Source organism: Arabidopsis lyrata (genome assembly GCF_000004255.2).
Source record: "Arabidopsis lyrata subsp. lyrata unplaced genomic scaffold ARALYscaffold_2, whole genome shotgun sequence".
Taxonomy (NCBI): Eukaryota; Viridiplantae; Streptophyta; class Magnoliopsida; order Brassicales; family Brassicaceae; genus Arabidopsis; species Arabidopsis lyrata.
In genome coordinates this window covers 462663-478082 of record NW_003302554.1, presented here as the reverse complement: position 1 = coordinate 478082, position 15420 = coordinate 462663, and the positions used below count along the sequence as shown (strand labels likewise).

The window sequence follows — 15420 nt, the reverse complement described above, 5'->3', positions numbered from 1 at the left end:
TGACCTTCGCTGCCAGAATGTTTTTACTTCATTTGTCTCCTTTGAAAAACAAGAATCATATACATGCATGATCAGTGGCGGAGCCAGGATTGTTTTTAACTGGGGTCAAAATAAATATTAAAAAAAATTATTTATAAACTGTAAAAAAAAAAATCTATAATTGCATTCTACATTCATTCATACCTTTTCTAAACAAACGAATCATATTACAAAAGTATAAGACATTTTTAAAAACAAAAAAAAAAAGCAAAAAAAGCATTACCTTGATTTAAAGATGCCATAATTTGGAGTTTTTTTTCAAGCGGCAAAATTTTTTTATTGTTATTTCTCTATTAATTCATATAAATCATTAAAAGTTGTATTATTGTTTTGGGTTTCGTTTGAACGTGGGTTCAATTTCGAAAAATATTGCACTTTTCATATGTAAATTAGTTTTTTGATTGAATCAATGGGGTCAAGAGATAATTTTAATTGGGTTCATTAGATCTAATGGTAAGACATATGATAGAATTTTAGAAAGTAGTTGGGGTCAGCTGACCCCACTACCTATAGTGTGCCTCCGCCCCTGTGGATGATACAATGATAAATAAAGTACCACCAATTTATTTTTCTCTGCAATACCATTCAATTTTTTCTTTCCTAACAAACATGTAAAGCCATTTCTATTTCAATGTTGGAACATTTGTTGATGGACCAAACTGTCACTGCTTCTGAGCCACTAAGCCCACAACATTAAAATAATTAAAGCCCAGTAGAGTTTATGGTCACAAACCTAAATAAGTTTAGTGTATGAAGGCCAATCCAATAGGGGTCTCTATGTGAGAAACTGATATTGATGATGACTTAGCAAGAGTTGGACCTTTGCTGCAAGAACTAAAGCCTTTTTAAACAAATAACTATTTTTTTTTTTATTTGGGCAATAACTAAGACTTGAGACCAAACCTGAAAGATTTTTTACTTTCAAGAACTTCCATTTTTTTTTCTTTTTTGGGATACCAGGAGGTTTTGGACCAAAACTCGTAATCTCCGTAGCCCAAAACCACAATGTGTAATATTAGTTTCGACCCATAAAAAAACTTCGATTTCAGATTTTGGTGAATGCTGAAGCGTGACCTAATTGCTAGAATTTACAGTTCTCATATAAATTTTGAAGTCGTCTAAAAGAATACGTCAAGGTAAAATATTTTTTTGAATTCAACCATTTGAACAAATAACCATAAGATTACTATTTCAACTGGTTCATTTCAGATTTTGTCTCAAGAGTCGTTTTCTCATTTTTGCAACCCTATCTCAATCATATGACTGACTTTGTAAGGCTGGTTGCATATCTTTATCTTTGATCATCGAATATGGTTCCTATTTCATTCAAATCCGCTTTACTTGTATCACTAAAAATATTGAAAATAATTTTTATTTTTGGATCATGATGTATTATATAAGCTTCTTTTTTCTCAAATTTTTATCGAATTATCGAATATGTTTTTATCACTTTTTTTAATTAGTTTTCTAGAATCCTTAGTCCTATATGTGATGCATCCTATATAAAGCATCGGCGTCACTTAAAAAAAAAATGCATCAGAATGAATAGACCTATCTTGATTTGTTCTTAAAAAAACTAGGTCCCATGAGAACATTTCTGATTTCTCCATCACATTGGGCCAGATCGTAGACAAATGCGAAATCGTTTAAGCCCATTGGTTTGGTCCACTAGTCATCGTCAAAATAAAGTTGGAATTTTCTGCGGATTCCAATTTGTGTATTTCAAATTAAGACATCAGAAGATAAATAAAAGTCAAGTGATGTTTTAGCTTTCAAAACAAGAAAAAAAAAAAGCCAACAAAAAAAAAAAAACAAGAAAAAAAAAGAACTAAAAATCCAAATTTAAAGGTTTCTAAAAACAATTGATGTTAGTTGAAACATTTAATCTCTGACGTCGTCTTAAGAACACCCTTAGCAGATTTCTAAAAACATAAAAAATAATAATATTTTAATGCTATAATTATATTCTAGTTTTTTAATATAGATAAACCATTAATAAAGGTGCACGTGTCTGTTGGTTTGTGATAACGCCTCTAAAATAAGAGCTATTAGAGCATGTGTAGTGGGAGGTTCTCTCAAAGTCTCTCAAAATATATTATTATAATATATATAAATTAGTTTAATTGTATAATTAAATTTTGAGTAATAAATTTTTTTAAAAACCAACTGCATGTTGTCATGTGTGATATGAGTCTCCCAAGAGGTTCTCAAAAGTTCTCATATTAGAAGTCATGTTCATATCTCTCTCTTACTTTTTATTATTTTCATTTTTTATATTCTTGAGAACACTTGTGAGAACCTTCCACTATACAGAGCTTCTCTTCTTTTTCTTTACTTGTTATTAATTTTTTAAAAAAATTATTAAGAGTTCTGCGCTAAAGACTTCTGCGCTAAAGACTTCTATCTCGCTTTTATAAACGAATAAAAAAAATCAAAATTAACACACAAAAAGGAGTAAACTCATTAAAGGAACAAAAAAAAATCAAGCCCTCCGAGAAAGACTTTTAAGAAAAAGAAAAACACCGCGTAAGACTCTAACTCAACACGATCTCGCCACGTGTCCTCCACAAATCCCTCTTTTAACCGCCAAAAAAGAAACCACCCACTCTTCCATTAACATTAACTCCTCTCTTCCTCTCCTTCTTCCTCTGATCCAAACAAAAAATGGTGGAAGAAGATCGGATAACGTTAGCTCCGACGGCGATCTATGGCCGGAGCGATGAAGAACAGAGCGGACCAAGAATCTGGCGTCGGAAAACAGAGGAACCTCCAGGGAAATGTCTAGTCTATTCCTTGACAATAATCGTCATCATCTTCGCACTTTGTCTCATCCTCTCTTCAATCTTTCTACGGATTTCAAAACCAGAGATTGAAACAAGATCAATATCCACTCGAGATCTTCGATTTGGTGGTAATTCAACAAACCCTTACTTCAATGCCACGCTAGTAAGTGATATCTCGATCAGAAACTCCAATTTTGGCGCATTTGAGTTTGAGGATAGTTCGTTACGTGTTGTTTACGCTGATCATGGTGTTGTGGGAGAGACCAAGATTGCGGGTAGAAGAGTTGAAGCTCATAAGACGGTTAGGATAACCGATGTTGTGGTTGAGATCGGTTCGTTTCGGTTATTGAATACTAAGGATTTGGATTCGGATTTGAGATTAGGGTTTTTGGAATTGAGAAGTGTTGCTGAGGTTAGAGGAAGGATTAAGGTTTTGGGAAGAAGGAGATGGAAAGTTAGTGTGATGAGTTGTACCATGAGACTTAATTTAACCGGTCGGTTTATTCAAAATTTGTTATGTGAATAGTAGTGAGTGATTGGTTTTGTGGTCCGGTTTAAAAAGATTTCTCTGTGTGTTGGGTGTTTTGTGCTTTTGCCATATTGTAAATTTAGTGGTCTTTGTATATGAAGCGAATATCAAAGTTGTAATTAAGAAAAATGTTTTTGTTTATGTGATTCGATGGGTGGTATTGTGATAATTAACAAAGACTTTTTTCCAATAATTAATGCATTAATGGTGAATTAAATTGACTCAATCCCCACATATTGACTCATTCATGCACATACACATCGCAGTGACGTTGACGTACATACGTCAGTTGATGTACATTTCCAATTTTTCGCCGGTTTAGTAAATTTGTCAATAAAGTGGATTAAAATGTGAAAATGATGCTTTACACATTCACAAAAACGAGTTGGTTCAATTTTGTGAAAGCAATTCAGGTATATTTTGGCATTGATGGATTAAAATTGACTTCGGTTTGATTTGTTTGGTATGAGAAGTATCAAATGGTTTTAAATGAACCTCGGTACCGGTTGATTTGTATTTTCGGTTTTTGTTTTTGTGGAGAAGTTCTCTAAGAGAACCAAATAAAAAAACTTGGATAATATTGAAACCGGTGGGTCGATTAAAATAGTTATATTTGGGCTTGGGCCTTTCGATCAATTTGGCCCAGAAAATTCGAAAATTCACATATGTTCGAAGTAATAATTACTTAGCTTTCTACACGTTTCTATGATTTACAATTTTACAACACTAAATATAGTGGTATATCCTAATTTTCGAACTACAATAACAATTTATAACGTCCATAATTTAATTTTGTTTACTTTTCGTACAGCAAGTTATTTTTGTCTACAAACATTGAATAAGACACTTCAATGAAAAATAACCATGCATTTTGTAACCGTGTGCAATATTATTGTGAATTATTGATCTGGAGCCAAGTTTTGTTTCTATATTATAGTAGAATCTTACTTACGTTACGGGAACTTGGAATTTATGGATTTGTTTTCTTCCTTCTTTTGTACTACATACTCCATCGCAACCAAAAAGAAAAGAGAGATTCACATTATTAATAAAAAAGAGAGGAAAAAAGTAAATTGGATTTTTCACTGTTTCTGTCTCAACTTTCACCATCTCACTTACCAGTAAAGCCCCACATTTCCTTCTCTTTCCGTCATTCCAAATTACCAATATACCATTCACACAACAACAAATAAAATTAAACTAGCAAAGTAAATGACACATTTATCATCTTTCCCCCTCTTAAATTATAAACCTTTCAAGACACAGACTAATAACACCAATTGACTATTTTCCATAATAACGTTTAACATTTATGTCACTAATCAATTTATATAGTATGGTTTGTGTCATTGTGTGTATATATGTATCCTAAAGTTTTGTCTCTGAACATAAAAATGACAAAAAGAAGAAGTCTATTTTTCTTCTTAATAACCTTTTTATGTTCCAACAGTCATCATATCTACATGACCAAACATAACATCTAAAACTCACTGCTACAATTCTGACCAAAATAAGCTAGAAAAATATTTACAATAACCCATAATTATTATAAGTTGTTAATGTGAGAAAATGAAAACCGTTGAGATTCTCTTGAAACTAATAAAAAAAAGATTACGATATTATCTTATTTTTCGTAAGAGGAAGGTTCACTCACCGATCTTGGTAACACCGACGGATCTTTATCTGCAAGAAAACAAAATTTTAATTAACGAAATTTGGAAGAAATTGTTAAAGGAGATTTAATTAATTTGTTTAACAAAAAAAAAAAGGAGATTTAATTAATTTAATTACCTCTAGAGGAATTAAAAGATCTTTTGCAGTGTAAAATGGCGCTTTGAATACTATCTTGTTGTTGAAGAAGTGAGTCGTCGCGTCTTCTTGACTCAGACGGAGTCGTAACAGTCGCCGCCGTAGACGATGGTGTTGTCGCCGTTGAAGACGACGATCTGCTTTTTCCGAGGTGTTTTCTCACTACTTTAAGACCAGCTGGAATGTTGATGTTTATGTTTCCCGGTTTAATAGTCTTCGTGGCCGTCGGAGATTCCGTTTTCTCCGCCGTGGATCTCGCGGACGGAGCGGTTAGTTGACCGGAATGTCGTAATTTCTCGCCGTAACGACGTGAAACTCTGATGTAAAGTGGCTTTACCTTCTTTAAGTACTTTTGCATCATCACGAATCGTTTCTCGTCTGAAACGACAGATTCGTTGCCGTTTTGCTTCCTTAACGAGGAAGACGAAGAAGATGAAGAAGAAGACGACGAAGATGAGTTCTTCGAGCTGTTTTCTCTGGTAAACAGAGAAATTATCGGAACCTCTTCAACTTTTAAATTAACTGTCACCGTACTTTTCTGTTGCGATTCCGGCGAGAGTGACGTCGGCGGAAGAGGAGGATTATTCTTCTCGAGGTCTTCAGATCCGAAATTAGCTTCTGATTTCGCTTGGATAAGCTTCGATTTCTTCATTCCGAGCATGAACACACGAAGCTTAGTGGCGGATTTCAAAATAGACGCCGATAACTGCGCCGCCGGAGCTTTGACGGAACAAGTCTGCTGCTCTGAAGACGACGGTGGTTCGACCTCTTCAACAATCGTTTCCTTGAAGAAAACATCATCAAGAGAATCTGGATCTACTCGATCTTCTCCACCGGAACAAGACGAGAGAGTGAATTTGAACTCACAACCACCGTCCGTACAATCGGAATCTCCCTCTCTTCCGACTCCTCCGTCTGTGTTTTCTTCTTCTTCTTCGTCTTCTTCAGCTGGAAGAGCGAACTCAAGGTCGAAGAAGGGTCCTTCGTCGTTGTCGTAATCAGCTTCTTCATCTTCAGTTCCGGTAACGGAAGTGACAATGGTGGTGGTTCCGGTGGATTCGCCGGCGGAGTAACGGCAAGAAGAAGAAGAGTCGGAGGATTGAGGAAGGAAAGTAAGAGCACCACCACTGTTTTTCCAGTAGTTAAGGAGACTGAAAGCATCCATTGTTGGGAAAGCCAGAATCACTCTCAAACTCTTTTTTCCTAAAACGCTGCGTTTTTAGAGCTTTGAATGTTTTCTTTCTTCTTCAAAGTCTCCTTTTAGATGAAAAAGAACGGTTTACGGTGCTTGTGAGAGAAGAGTGAAAGCTATATACTATATAAATTATTAGTAATTTATTTTTTCTAGATAAATGTAATAATATTAATGTTCTTTGTTGCTTTTAGTTGCATTTTCATAAAAATGGTATGAAACAATTTTGACAAAAAGAAAACGTACTTAAAAACTATTCGCTAATTTATTGGTCTATAATAACCTTCGGTTACACTTCATAAGTCTATAATTAGTAATTTTAGTTACACGGTAGTAGTTGTAGTACTTTTATTTACAAATTGCAGGACAAAATCTTTACTTCAAGTTCAATCCCAATTTTTGTTATAATTTAATGTTGATTTGATACAGTAAAAGGTTTAGTATAGTTGACAAAAAAAACTAAATTTTTACGCAAAGTTAGAAAAAAAAAACGTTTTACAAACAAAGCTATTGGGTGAATGGAAAGAAAACACAACGAAAAAAAAAGTCCAAGCTTTGGATACTGTTTTTGTATGTAATTAAAAATGAATTTATTCATTAAATAAAAAACAAAATTTATTTTGTCATAAATTTGTATAGTTTTATTTTGTAAATTCATTTTGTTTTTGCCTTGTTTTAACAGAAGAAGCAGAGGCAAAAAAGAAAAAACGTGGCAAAGAGTTGCGTTGCGTTGCGTTGCTAAGCGTAGGGAGCAGGTGAGTCACGTGACTTTCAGACTGGGACAGTCAGACCAAAAGGTCAGAGATCATTAAAGTATTTATATACGTACTCTTTTATTTTCTACATAGTACACATCCATTATATATACCTTTTTGGGACTACTTTGAAACAAAAAAAAATCTTGCATTTGAAACACAAATTAGTTCAATATTATACTAAGTAAGTACTAACTCTAATATAGTATTAATCAAATGGGAATCGACAAAATTGATTGTGTCGCCTACAAAGTATATAAACAAATTACTGATTCTGAAAGAATCTGGATAATGTTTAATATTACTACTACTTGTAAAAAATATGCACAATATTTTGTAGTTCCAAGACGTATTATTAACATCATCATTATTTGCCAAACAATTTCAGACCGTCAGATTCAATGGATGTAGACCCCAAAGTCGCATTATCACTCTTCTTTAATGGGCCTCATCAAATTCCCGAAATCAGTAAAGATGATGGGCCCTTTACACTATACATGTGTACGTGATCTCGTATGATCCGTTTAATTTTTTTTTTTTTCTATTCCATTTAATTTCTTAATCCAATTCATGGGATCAGTTCATATATAGATGAGATATAATTTAATGTTTCATTAAATAAGTTTATTTAGAGCATGATTTGCTAAATAAATTAATGGGACACACTCTCGTCATAATAAAACAGATTTTTTTTCTTCCTCCTAATTCGCTTTATCAAAATTCAAAAGGGCAAAGCACTTTGAAAAGCAAGTCAAAGAAGCTAGTCACTCGTTGTTTGATAGGCTTCCCTGAAATTCAGCTTTAGTGGATTTTCTACAAAATATAAAGTAGTTATTAAGTTTTTAGTTGAGATTGATACCCTAATAATATAACGTATAGGTTTGTAAATGAATTGGATATATTGAGAGTGATCCAAATTTTGACTCCAACTAATTTAACAAAATCTTAAAACTACTGGTTAAAAGAAAAATGCTTCATTGCAGCTTAGTTCTTTCCGTCAAACTCAATGATTAAACCTATTATCTATTTTTATTTGGTGCCTAATCATTTCAGATAGTTATACTATATGCTCTCTTTATCCTGTTGATCACGAGAAGAATAATACTACCCTTAGAATCTGATCTTGTCGGGCTAATTGTTTGGCATGATGCCACAATAGTAAGCTCTAGGGATTTTATTTGGCTAAATCGTAGCTACACACCTTTTTTTCTAGTTAAATGCGAATGTGTATATAATATTGTTTCAAATGATATTAACATGGTCCGAAAACATACATTTAAATGCACAGTGAGTTATAGAAAAATCAAGGAAACAAAAAAAGCTAATGTGATTAGACCAATAACCAGAATATGATTTTGCCTTATATGACTAACAGTAAATATGAGTATGAGATGCAGAAAGAAAGCATCAACAGAATAAATAACATGTTTTCTATATTCACTTATGATTTAGTGACAAAATTAATATAAATGTGTGTAGTGATTATACAATACTTATGTGCTCACAAAATGTAATAAAACAGCAAACACCTGAACATTATATGCCTAATTCAACTTCGTATATATCATATGGGTTTAACTGGTTTAACTTTTACAGTTTAACGTAGTTTGTTTTGATTTAGTTCAAGATTTGATACTTCATTTAAGAATAGATGGTTTTAGAAGATTAGTGTTTCATATATTCTCTCTTCCTTTTCTTGGATCAAACTGTAGTCTCAATATTTTTGTGACTAAAGTTTTTACCCATTGTGATTTGTGAAGTAGAGTGAAAATTTATTTTTAGGGTTAAATCTTTAGTTGTCAAAAGAAAGAAAAAAAGAAGTAGCTGTTATAACTTTTTGGGCCTTCACTCAAAATTCTTATTGACCCAAATAAAATCTCATCGTAGCATTGTTCTTTGATTCATATATCCGACGACGTCGTAGCACTGACCCATTCAACGCTACACTAACGGAGACGTTAATAGAATTAGGACGCTCGATTAAAAAAGTTTGACGGTCGTTTGTCTTCCGTCTAAAAGATGTTACTGTTATTTTCTTAGAAAGTAAGCTATTAATTTCCAACGGCCAAGATTAAGTTAAATAAATCGACGGATGAGATTAAATATGTATCAAACGCTCTTATTGACTGAAAGAGTCTTTTCGTTTTCTTCTCCGTTTCTCACTCATCGCTTACTGAAACCAGAAACAAGTTTAGGGTTTTTGCGGAGGTTTCAAAGTTAACAATGGCGGAAGAACACAAGCACGAAGAATCAATCATGGAGAAGATAGCTGAGAAGATCCATGGTCACGATGACGGCTCGTCTTCGTCTTCTTCCGATTCAGATGACGATAAGAAATCTGCGTCTCTCAAAACGAAGATTTATCGTCTTTTCGGAAGAGAACAGCCTCTTCACAAGGTTTTTGGGGGTGGAAAACGTATGGATCCTCTCTCTTTTCACCGATTAGCGATTTTAGTTACTATTTCTTATCGGATCTGGATTTTAGCCATCGATTGTGTAGTTTTGTTGTATGCTTACTTTAGACTTAGGATTTGATTTGTTGCTTGGATTGAGTATAGATTCAGAGAATCAGGATACATTTGATTTGTTGTTTGCTTGTTCTGGTATCTGAGAGGATCTTATTCAATTTTTTGATTCAGCTGCCGACATTTTCCTGTGGAGGAACAAGAAGGTATCAGGAGGAGTGTTGGGTGCTGCGACTGTTTCGTGGATCTTGTTTGAGTTACTTGAATACAATCTCCTTACTCTTTTTGGCCACATTTCAATTCTTGCTCTTGCGGTTTTGTTCTTGTGGTCTAGTGCTACTACCTTCATTCACAAGTAAGTTTAATGGATGATTGTTTATCTTTAGTTTGAGATTGATGTTAAACCATGCCATGTTAAAGCTGATTGTTGTATTTCAGGTCACCTCCTCATATCCCTGAAGTTCACATCCCGGAGGAAGTGGTTCTTGAGCTTGCTTCTGGATTAAGGATTGAAATCAATCGTGGATTTACTGTTCTTAGGGACATTGCATCAGGAAGAGATCTCAAGAAGTTTCTTTTGGTAAGGCTTTTTGTTAATTATGTTGTTGTTTGATTTTGCTGGTTTCTTGTTGTTTTTTAACATTGTTTCGCAAATATGTGTTAGGTGATTGCTGGTTTATGGGTTTTGTCAAAACTTGGTAGCTCCTGCAACTTCTTGACCTTAATCTATATCGGTACCAATCCATACTCTTATTGCATCTAATCGATAAACTTCACCAATTGTGTTTCTTTCTAATATATATAATCCTTTCTTTTTCTGCTTCCAGCAACTGTTCTTCTCTTCACGATTCCCGTGCTTTACGAGAAGTACGAAGATAAAGTAGATGACTTTGGTGAAAAGGCGATGAGGGAGATCAAGAAGCAATACGTGGAGTTTGATGTGAAGGTTTTGAGTAAGGTGATGAGCAAAATCCCTAAAGGAGCCTTTTACAAGAAGAAAGATTAGAGAGTGTGTAAGTTTCTCTCATCATCATTATCATCTGAGATTCTTCCAGATTGATATATAAATCTCGAAGCATTGTTTTTTTGGCTGTTGGTTAATAACCCTTTATTCTCTTAAATCTCTGCTATGTGGATTTTATTCGGGTTTTAACCAAATTTTATAGCTTATTGAATTTGAATGAACTATGAATTGATCCTGTTTTCGGATACTATAGTCTCCATGAATCTTATTATGATAAATCTATAAATATTCCAAACTTAGTTTAATGTTATACAGATGTTGATTGTTTTGTAAAGAAATTGTTTCTGCCATTGATTTCGCAAAGTTGTGTAGATCTATGATTTCTAAACATTTTTTCTGTCTTAGATTTACATGTTATACTGATTTCGTCATCTTTCACATTGTTTTATCTTCTTTTTCCCAAAAATTGTAATACTTATTACATAAATGAGTTCCCCTAGTTTAGTGCAACCATTAATGTAAAACGTTGAAATACTTGTTTTCACATCAGGACAGATCTTATATGATTCTGCATTTGGACTTGTACCGATTAGAATGAAGTGAAAGTTGTTACACAGCCCGTTAATTTATTCCCTGGTAAAAAGAACCTATTTAATGCACTAAAATACAATAGAAAGAAGAACGTTATTAACTTCAATAGTTTCCACTTAACTATTCTCAGAATTTAACGATGTAAAGAAAAAAAAAAAAACGTTACTGTATTAAGTTGGTAAAACCAGAGTTCAGGCCGACTAGATTCATCTTAACCGGTCAATGTACCGACCAATAAATGGAACCGGTCGTTTTCTGATTATGTCTTAGTACACTCAGTCTCAGAGCCTAGGTTGCATGGAATCATAAGCGGATGCGCGGAAGTGAAGCGTTTGGAAACGTGGAAGAGATTTTTATAGAAATTATAGAAAATGGGTACGTGTTGGAAGCGTATATAAAAATTAATATATATATATATATATATATATATAATAAACATTAAACATTTCCCACCAAAAAAAAAACATTAAACATTATATCATATAAAAAATTATAATTAACATACAAATCTAATACATAAATTCTAAATATCTTTCTATATTTAAAAATAAAATAGTGTACGTTTACAATAGAGAAAAGTCAAATAGTTCAAAGTCAAAAATTTAAGATCATTCTTCATTCTCATTTTACTAATTTCATCAAATAAAATTGTTTTAATTTTTTTTTACCAATAAAAACATCATCAAACTCAAATTTTTCGAAATTAATTTAATTCAATTAATCATTTCAACATCTCCCTAATAAATGATCCATGCTTCTATCATTTTTCTAACTATGATATTCAAAAAAATAAAATACAAAATTAGTATGCAAAATTAGTTTTGGTTTTTCTTTTGTTGTATAAAAAAAAGTATCATAAATATATCATATTTTTTATTTATTTTGTGACATCAAATTTTTTAAATGGAATCGCAAGCTTCCAAAATAGAATCGTAAGCTTCCAAGGAGCTTCCAAAATGAATTTTTAGAAGCGTTATGGAAGCAAGATTCCGAAAGCTTCCGAGAGCTTCCGATTCCGATTAAGATTCCGAAACGGGAAGCGGACGTCCGACGAAGCTTCCGTGCTTCCTAGCTCAGAGCTCACACTATATGAGGAAAAAAAAAAAAAAAAAGAGCTCACACTATATCCAGTTATCCACACTCTCCTTTATGGTTAGAGAGATCGAGAAGTGTGAAAAAAAGAAAAGAAACAAAAATCAGGCGAAACAACAAAAATGTTGGCTAGGGTTTTGAGATCTGAATCTGCTACGAGATTGATCAGTAGGAGACTGATTCATGGACGTGTCGCAAAGAAAGGTACGATATCAACAAAGAGTTTACCTTCTTTGAGCCAAGGAACATTTGGAGGAGAGGAATTGAAATTGACAAGTGGTTCTCATTATATCAAAAGCTTAGATGATGCGATCGAATTGTTCGATGAAATGGTTAGATCTCGTCCCTTGTATTCGGCAATTGATTTCAATAAATTAATTGGTGTCTTCGTGAAGATGGATCGACCCGATGTTGCGATTTCTTTGTATCGGAAGATTGAAATGCGGAGGATTCCATGTAATATCTACAGCTTCAATATTCTACTGAAATGTTTCTGCAGCTGTCATAAGTTGTCCTTTGCTCTGTCTACATTTGGCAAGGTCACAAAACTTGGTTTCCAGCCCGATGTTGTTACGTTTAACACGCTGCTCCACGGGTTATGTCTCGAAGATAGGATTTCTGAAGCGGTTGCTTTATTTGATCATATGGTTGAAACTGGATGTCAACCCAATGTCGTGACTTTTACCACACTAATGAACGGTCTTTCCCGCGAGGGTTGAGTTCTTGAAGCAGTAGCTCTGTTTGATCGAATGGTTGAAACGGGATGTAGACCCAATGTTATTACATTCAACACGCTAATGAACGGTCTCTGCCTCGAGTTCTCGAAACAGTAGCTTTGGTCAATAAAATGGTAGAAAAAGGTCTACACCCTGATGTTGTTACTTATAATACAATTGTAAATGGCATGTGTAAGATGGGTGACACTGTTTCGGCCTTGAATCTGTTAAAGAAGATGGAGCAAAACCGCATCAAAGCCAACGTGGTTACTTATAATGCCATCATGGATCGTTTTTGCAAAGACGGGCATCATTGCGATGCTCAAAATCTATTCAGTGAAATGCACGATAAAGGAATTGTGCCAGATGTGTTTACCTACACCTGTATGATAGACGGTTATTGTAGCTTTGGTAGATGGAGTGATGCCCAAAGATTGTTGCGTGATATGATTGAGATGGAGATCAATCCTGATGTTGTAACTTTCAATGCATTGATCAGTGCATCAGTCAAAGAAGGGAAGTTCATTGAGGCTGAAAATTTTTGGGACGAGATGCACCATAGGGGTATATATCCTAATACAGTCACCTATAACTCAATGATTGATGGATTTTGCAAGCATGATCGTCTAGATGATGCGAAACGCATGTTTGATTTGATGGCTAATAAGGACTGCTCTCCAAACATAGTGAGTTTTAATACTCTCATTGAAGGATACTGTAGGGCTAAGAGGGTTGACGATGGGATGCAACTTTTCCACGAGATGTCTAGAAGAGGACTAGTTGCTGATACAATTACTTACAACACTCTAATTCACGGGTTCTGTCAATTAGGCAATCTTGGTTCTGCACAAGACCTTTTCCAGGAGATGATTTCTCAGGGTGTGTGTCCTGGTACCATTACTTGTAACATTTTGTTGTATGGTTTCTGCGAAAATGCGAAACTAGAAGAAGCACTGGAATTGTTTGAGGTTATCCAAAAGAGTAAGATTGATCTTGATACTGTTACTTATAGCATCATCATCCATGGAATGTGCAAGGGTGGTAAGGTGGACGAAGCATGGGACTTATTCTGTAGTCTGCCCATCGATGGTGTGGAGCCTGATGTTCAAACTTACAATATAATGATATCTGGATTCTGTGGAAAATGTGCAATCTCAGAAGCAACTGCATTATTGTAGAAAATGAAGGACAATGGACATGTACCAGATGACTGCACATACAATACTCTAATTAGAGGATGCCTTAGACCTGGTGAAATAGCTACATCAGTTGAACTTATCAGGGAGATGCGAAGCAACGGGTTCTGCCGTGATGCAAACACCATGAAAATGGTTGTTAATATGGTATCTGCTGGTAAATTGGACAAGAGCCTTTTGGATATGTTGTCTTAGTGTTTCTTGTGAAGAGGTCTTCTCTTGATCTTTTTTCTTCTATGGTTTGTTAGACTCACTTGTGTCTCTTCACTTGTGTTCTTTTCGGATGGTTCAATGCTATATGTAACACGTAATAGGGTTTTGCAAAATTTTCAGGTCTTATAACATGTGCTTGAGAAAAGACAGAAATCTTAAGAGAAGCCACAAAAGGTGAGTGTCTGAGGAACAATTAACGTGGTAGATCTTCTTTGTGTCTTACTGTGTTCTCTTGTTTACACAAGACCCTTTGAATTGATGTCAACTCTGTTTGGAATAGCTTGGCTAATCTGATTTCCTTGCACTCAAAAGTTTGTAGCTTTTACATATGACATAGGTATCAAAACTGTTTGTTTTTCATATATATATGTAATACATTGCTCAGAGGTCATATTCTTGAAAATTTATTCGATAATGTAAGATAGTACTTCGTTATAACCTAAGAAGGTGCTTAGCATCGTTTCTATTCTAGCATTGTGGCACTATTTAGGTGATGGAGCCACGTCGCTGCTACATAGTTCACAAATACATTCATGATGATGACATTTTTGATATCTGCAAAATGAGAAACAACTATTATGGCAATCTTGATCGCGAAAGCAACTCCCAAAATATTGTTGTGGATGCTTTGGTGGACATTCTCCTCCAACACACTCCACATTTTGCGGATGTTGCATTTCCCTCGCATTTGATATCGACACACCTATACACACATTCATTCGTTCAATCAATCATATAACATATCTTTTCTTTTTTTTTGAATGTAATGTTAAATTATATTCAAAAGAAAAATAAACGTTTGTACAACAAGTGCAACAGTTTTTGAAAATTTGAAGCTGAAAACATATGCATAATCATATAACATATCAATTCATATTTCAAAGTAAAAAAATGTAAAGTGACATACATGAGAGAAGAACTGCGACAAGAACAATGAGCAATGTTGTCTTTGATACTGCCATGTCTTTTCAACTTTGATCGATATGTTTATTATTTTGACTGATGAGATTCTTTATGGTCTTTGTGCTATTTATATTGTGTTACAAAGCGTCAAAAATGGTACATAATCTTTTTTT

At 34.1% G+C, this 15420-nt stretch overlaps 5 protein-coding genes across 5 annotated transcripts; 3 read left to right on the top strand and 2 right to left on the bottom strand.

Annotated features, from left to right (window-relative positions):
* The first annotated feature begins 2445 nt into the window (after positions 1 to 2445).
* LOC9322432 (late embryogenesis abundant protein At1g64065) lies at positions 2446 to 3520 on the top strand. Its single transcript, XM_002887876.2, has one exon. The coding sequence runs from the start codon at positions 2704 to 2706 to the stop codon at positions 3346 to 3348; it is 645 nt and encodes a 214-aa protein (XP_002887922.1). The 5' UTR covers positions 2446 to 2703; the 3' UTR covers positions 3349 to 3520.
* Positions 3521 to 4746: 1226 nt separating this feature from the next.
* LOC9323985 (probable membrane-associated kinase regulator 2) lies at positions 4747 to 6573 on the bottom strand. Its single transcript, XM_021009985.1, has 2 exons — positions 5143 to 6573; positions 4747 to 5034 (listed from the first exon to the last, which is right to left on the bottom strand). The coding sequence occupies exons 1-2, from the start codon at positions 6323 to 6325 to the stop codon at positions 4976 to 4978; spliced, it is 1242 nt and encodes a 413-aa protein (XP_020865644.1). The 5' UTR covers positions 6326 to 6573; the 3' UTR covers positions 4747 to 4975.
* Positions 6574 to 9108: 2535 nt separating this feature from the next.
* LOC9322431 (reticulon-like protein B3) lies at positions 9109 to 10833 on the top strand. Its single transcript, XM_002887875.2, has 5 exons — positions 9109 to 9523; positions 9747 to 9927; positions 10011 to 10152; positions 10237 to 10306; positions 10400 to 10833. Exons 1-5 carry the CDS (start codon positions 9331 to 9333, stop codon positions 10576 to 10578), a joined length of 765 nt encoding a protein of 254 aa, XP_002887921.1. The 5' UTR covers positions 9109 to 9330; the 3' UTR covers positions 10579 to 10833.
* Positions 10834 to 12244: 1411 nt separating this feature from the next.
* Positions 12245 to 14704, top strand: LOC110230802 (pentatricopeptide repeat-containing protein At1g64100). The gene is given in 3 exon segments (XM_021034741.1): positions 12245 to 13029; positions 13032 to 14342; positions 14465 to 14704. Coding segments are annotated over 2 exon segments (1983 nt in total). The 5' UTR covers positions 12245 to 12341; the 3' UTR covers positions 14327 to 14342; positions 14465 to 14704.
* LOC9322430 (defensin-like protein 269) lies at positions 14699 to 15395 on the bottom strand. The gene is made up of 2 exons (XM_002886318.2): positions 15252 to 15395; positions 14699 to 15047 (listed from the first exon to the last, which is right to left on the bottom strand). The coding sequence occupies exons 1-2, from the start codon at positions 15304 to 15306 to the stop codon at positions 14827 to 14829; spliced, it is 276 nt and encodes a 91-aa protein (XP_002886364.1). The 5' UTR covers positions 15307 to 15395; the 3' UTR covers positions 14699 to 14826.
* Positions 15396 to 15420: the final 25 nt, after the last annotated feature.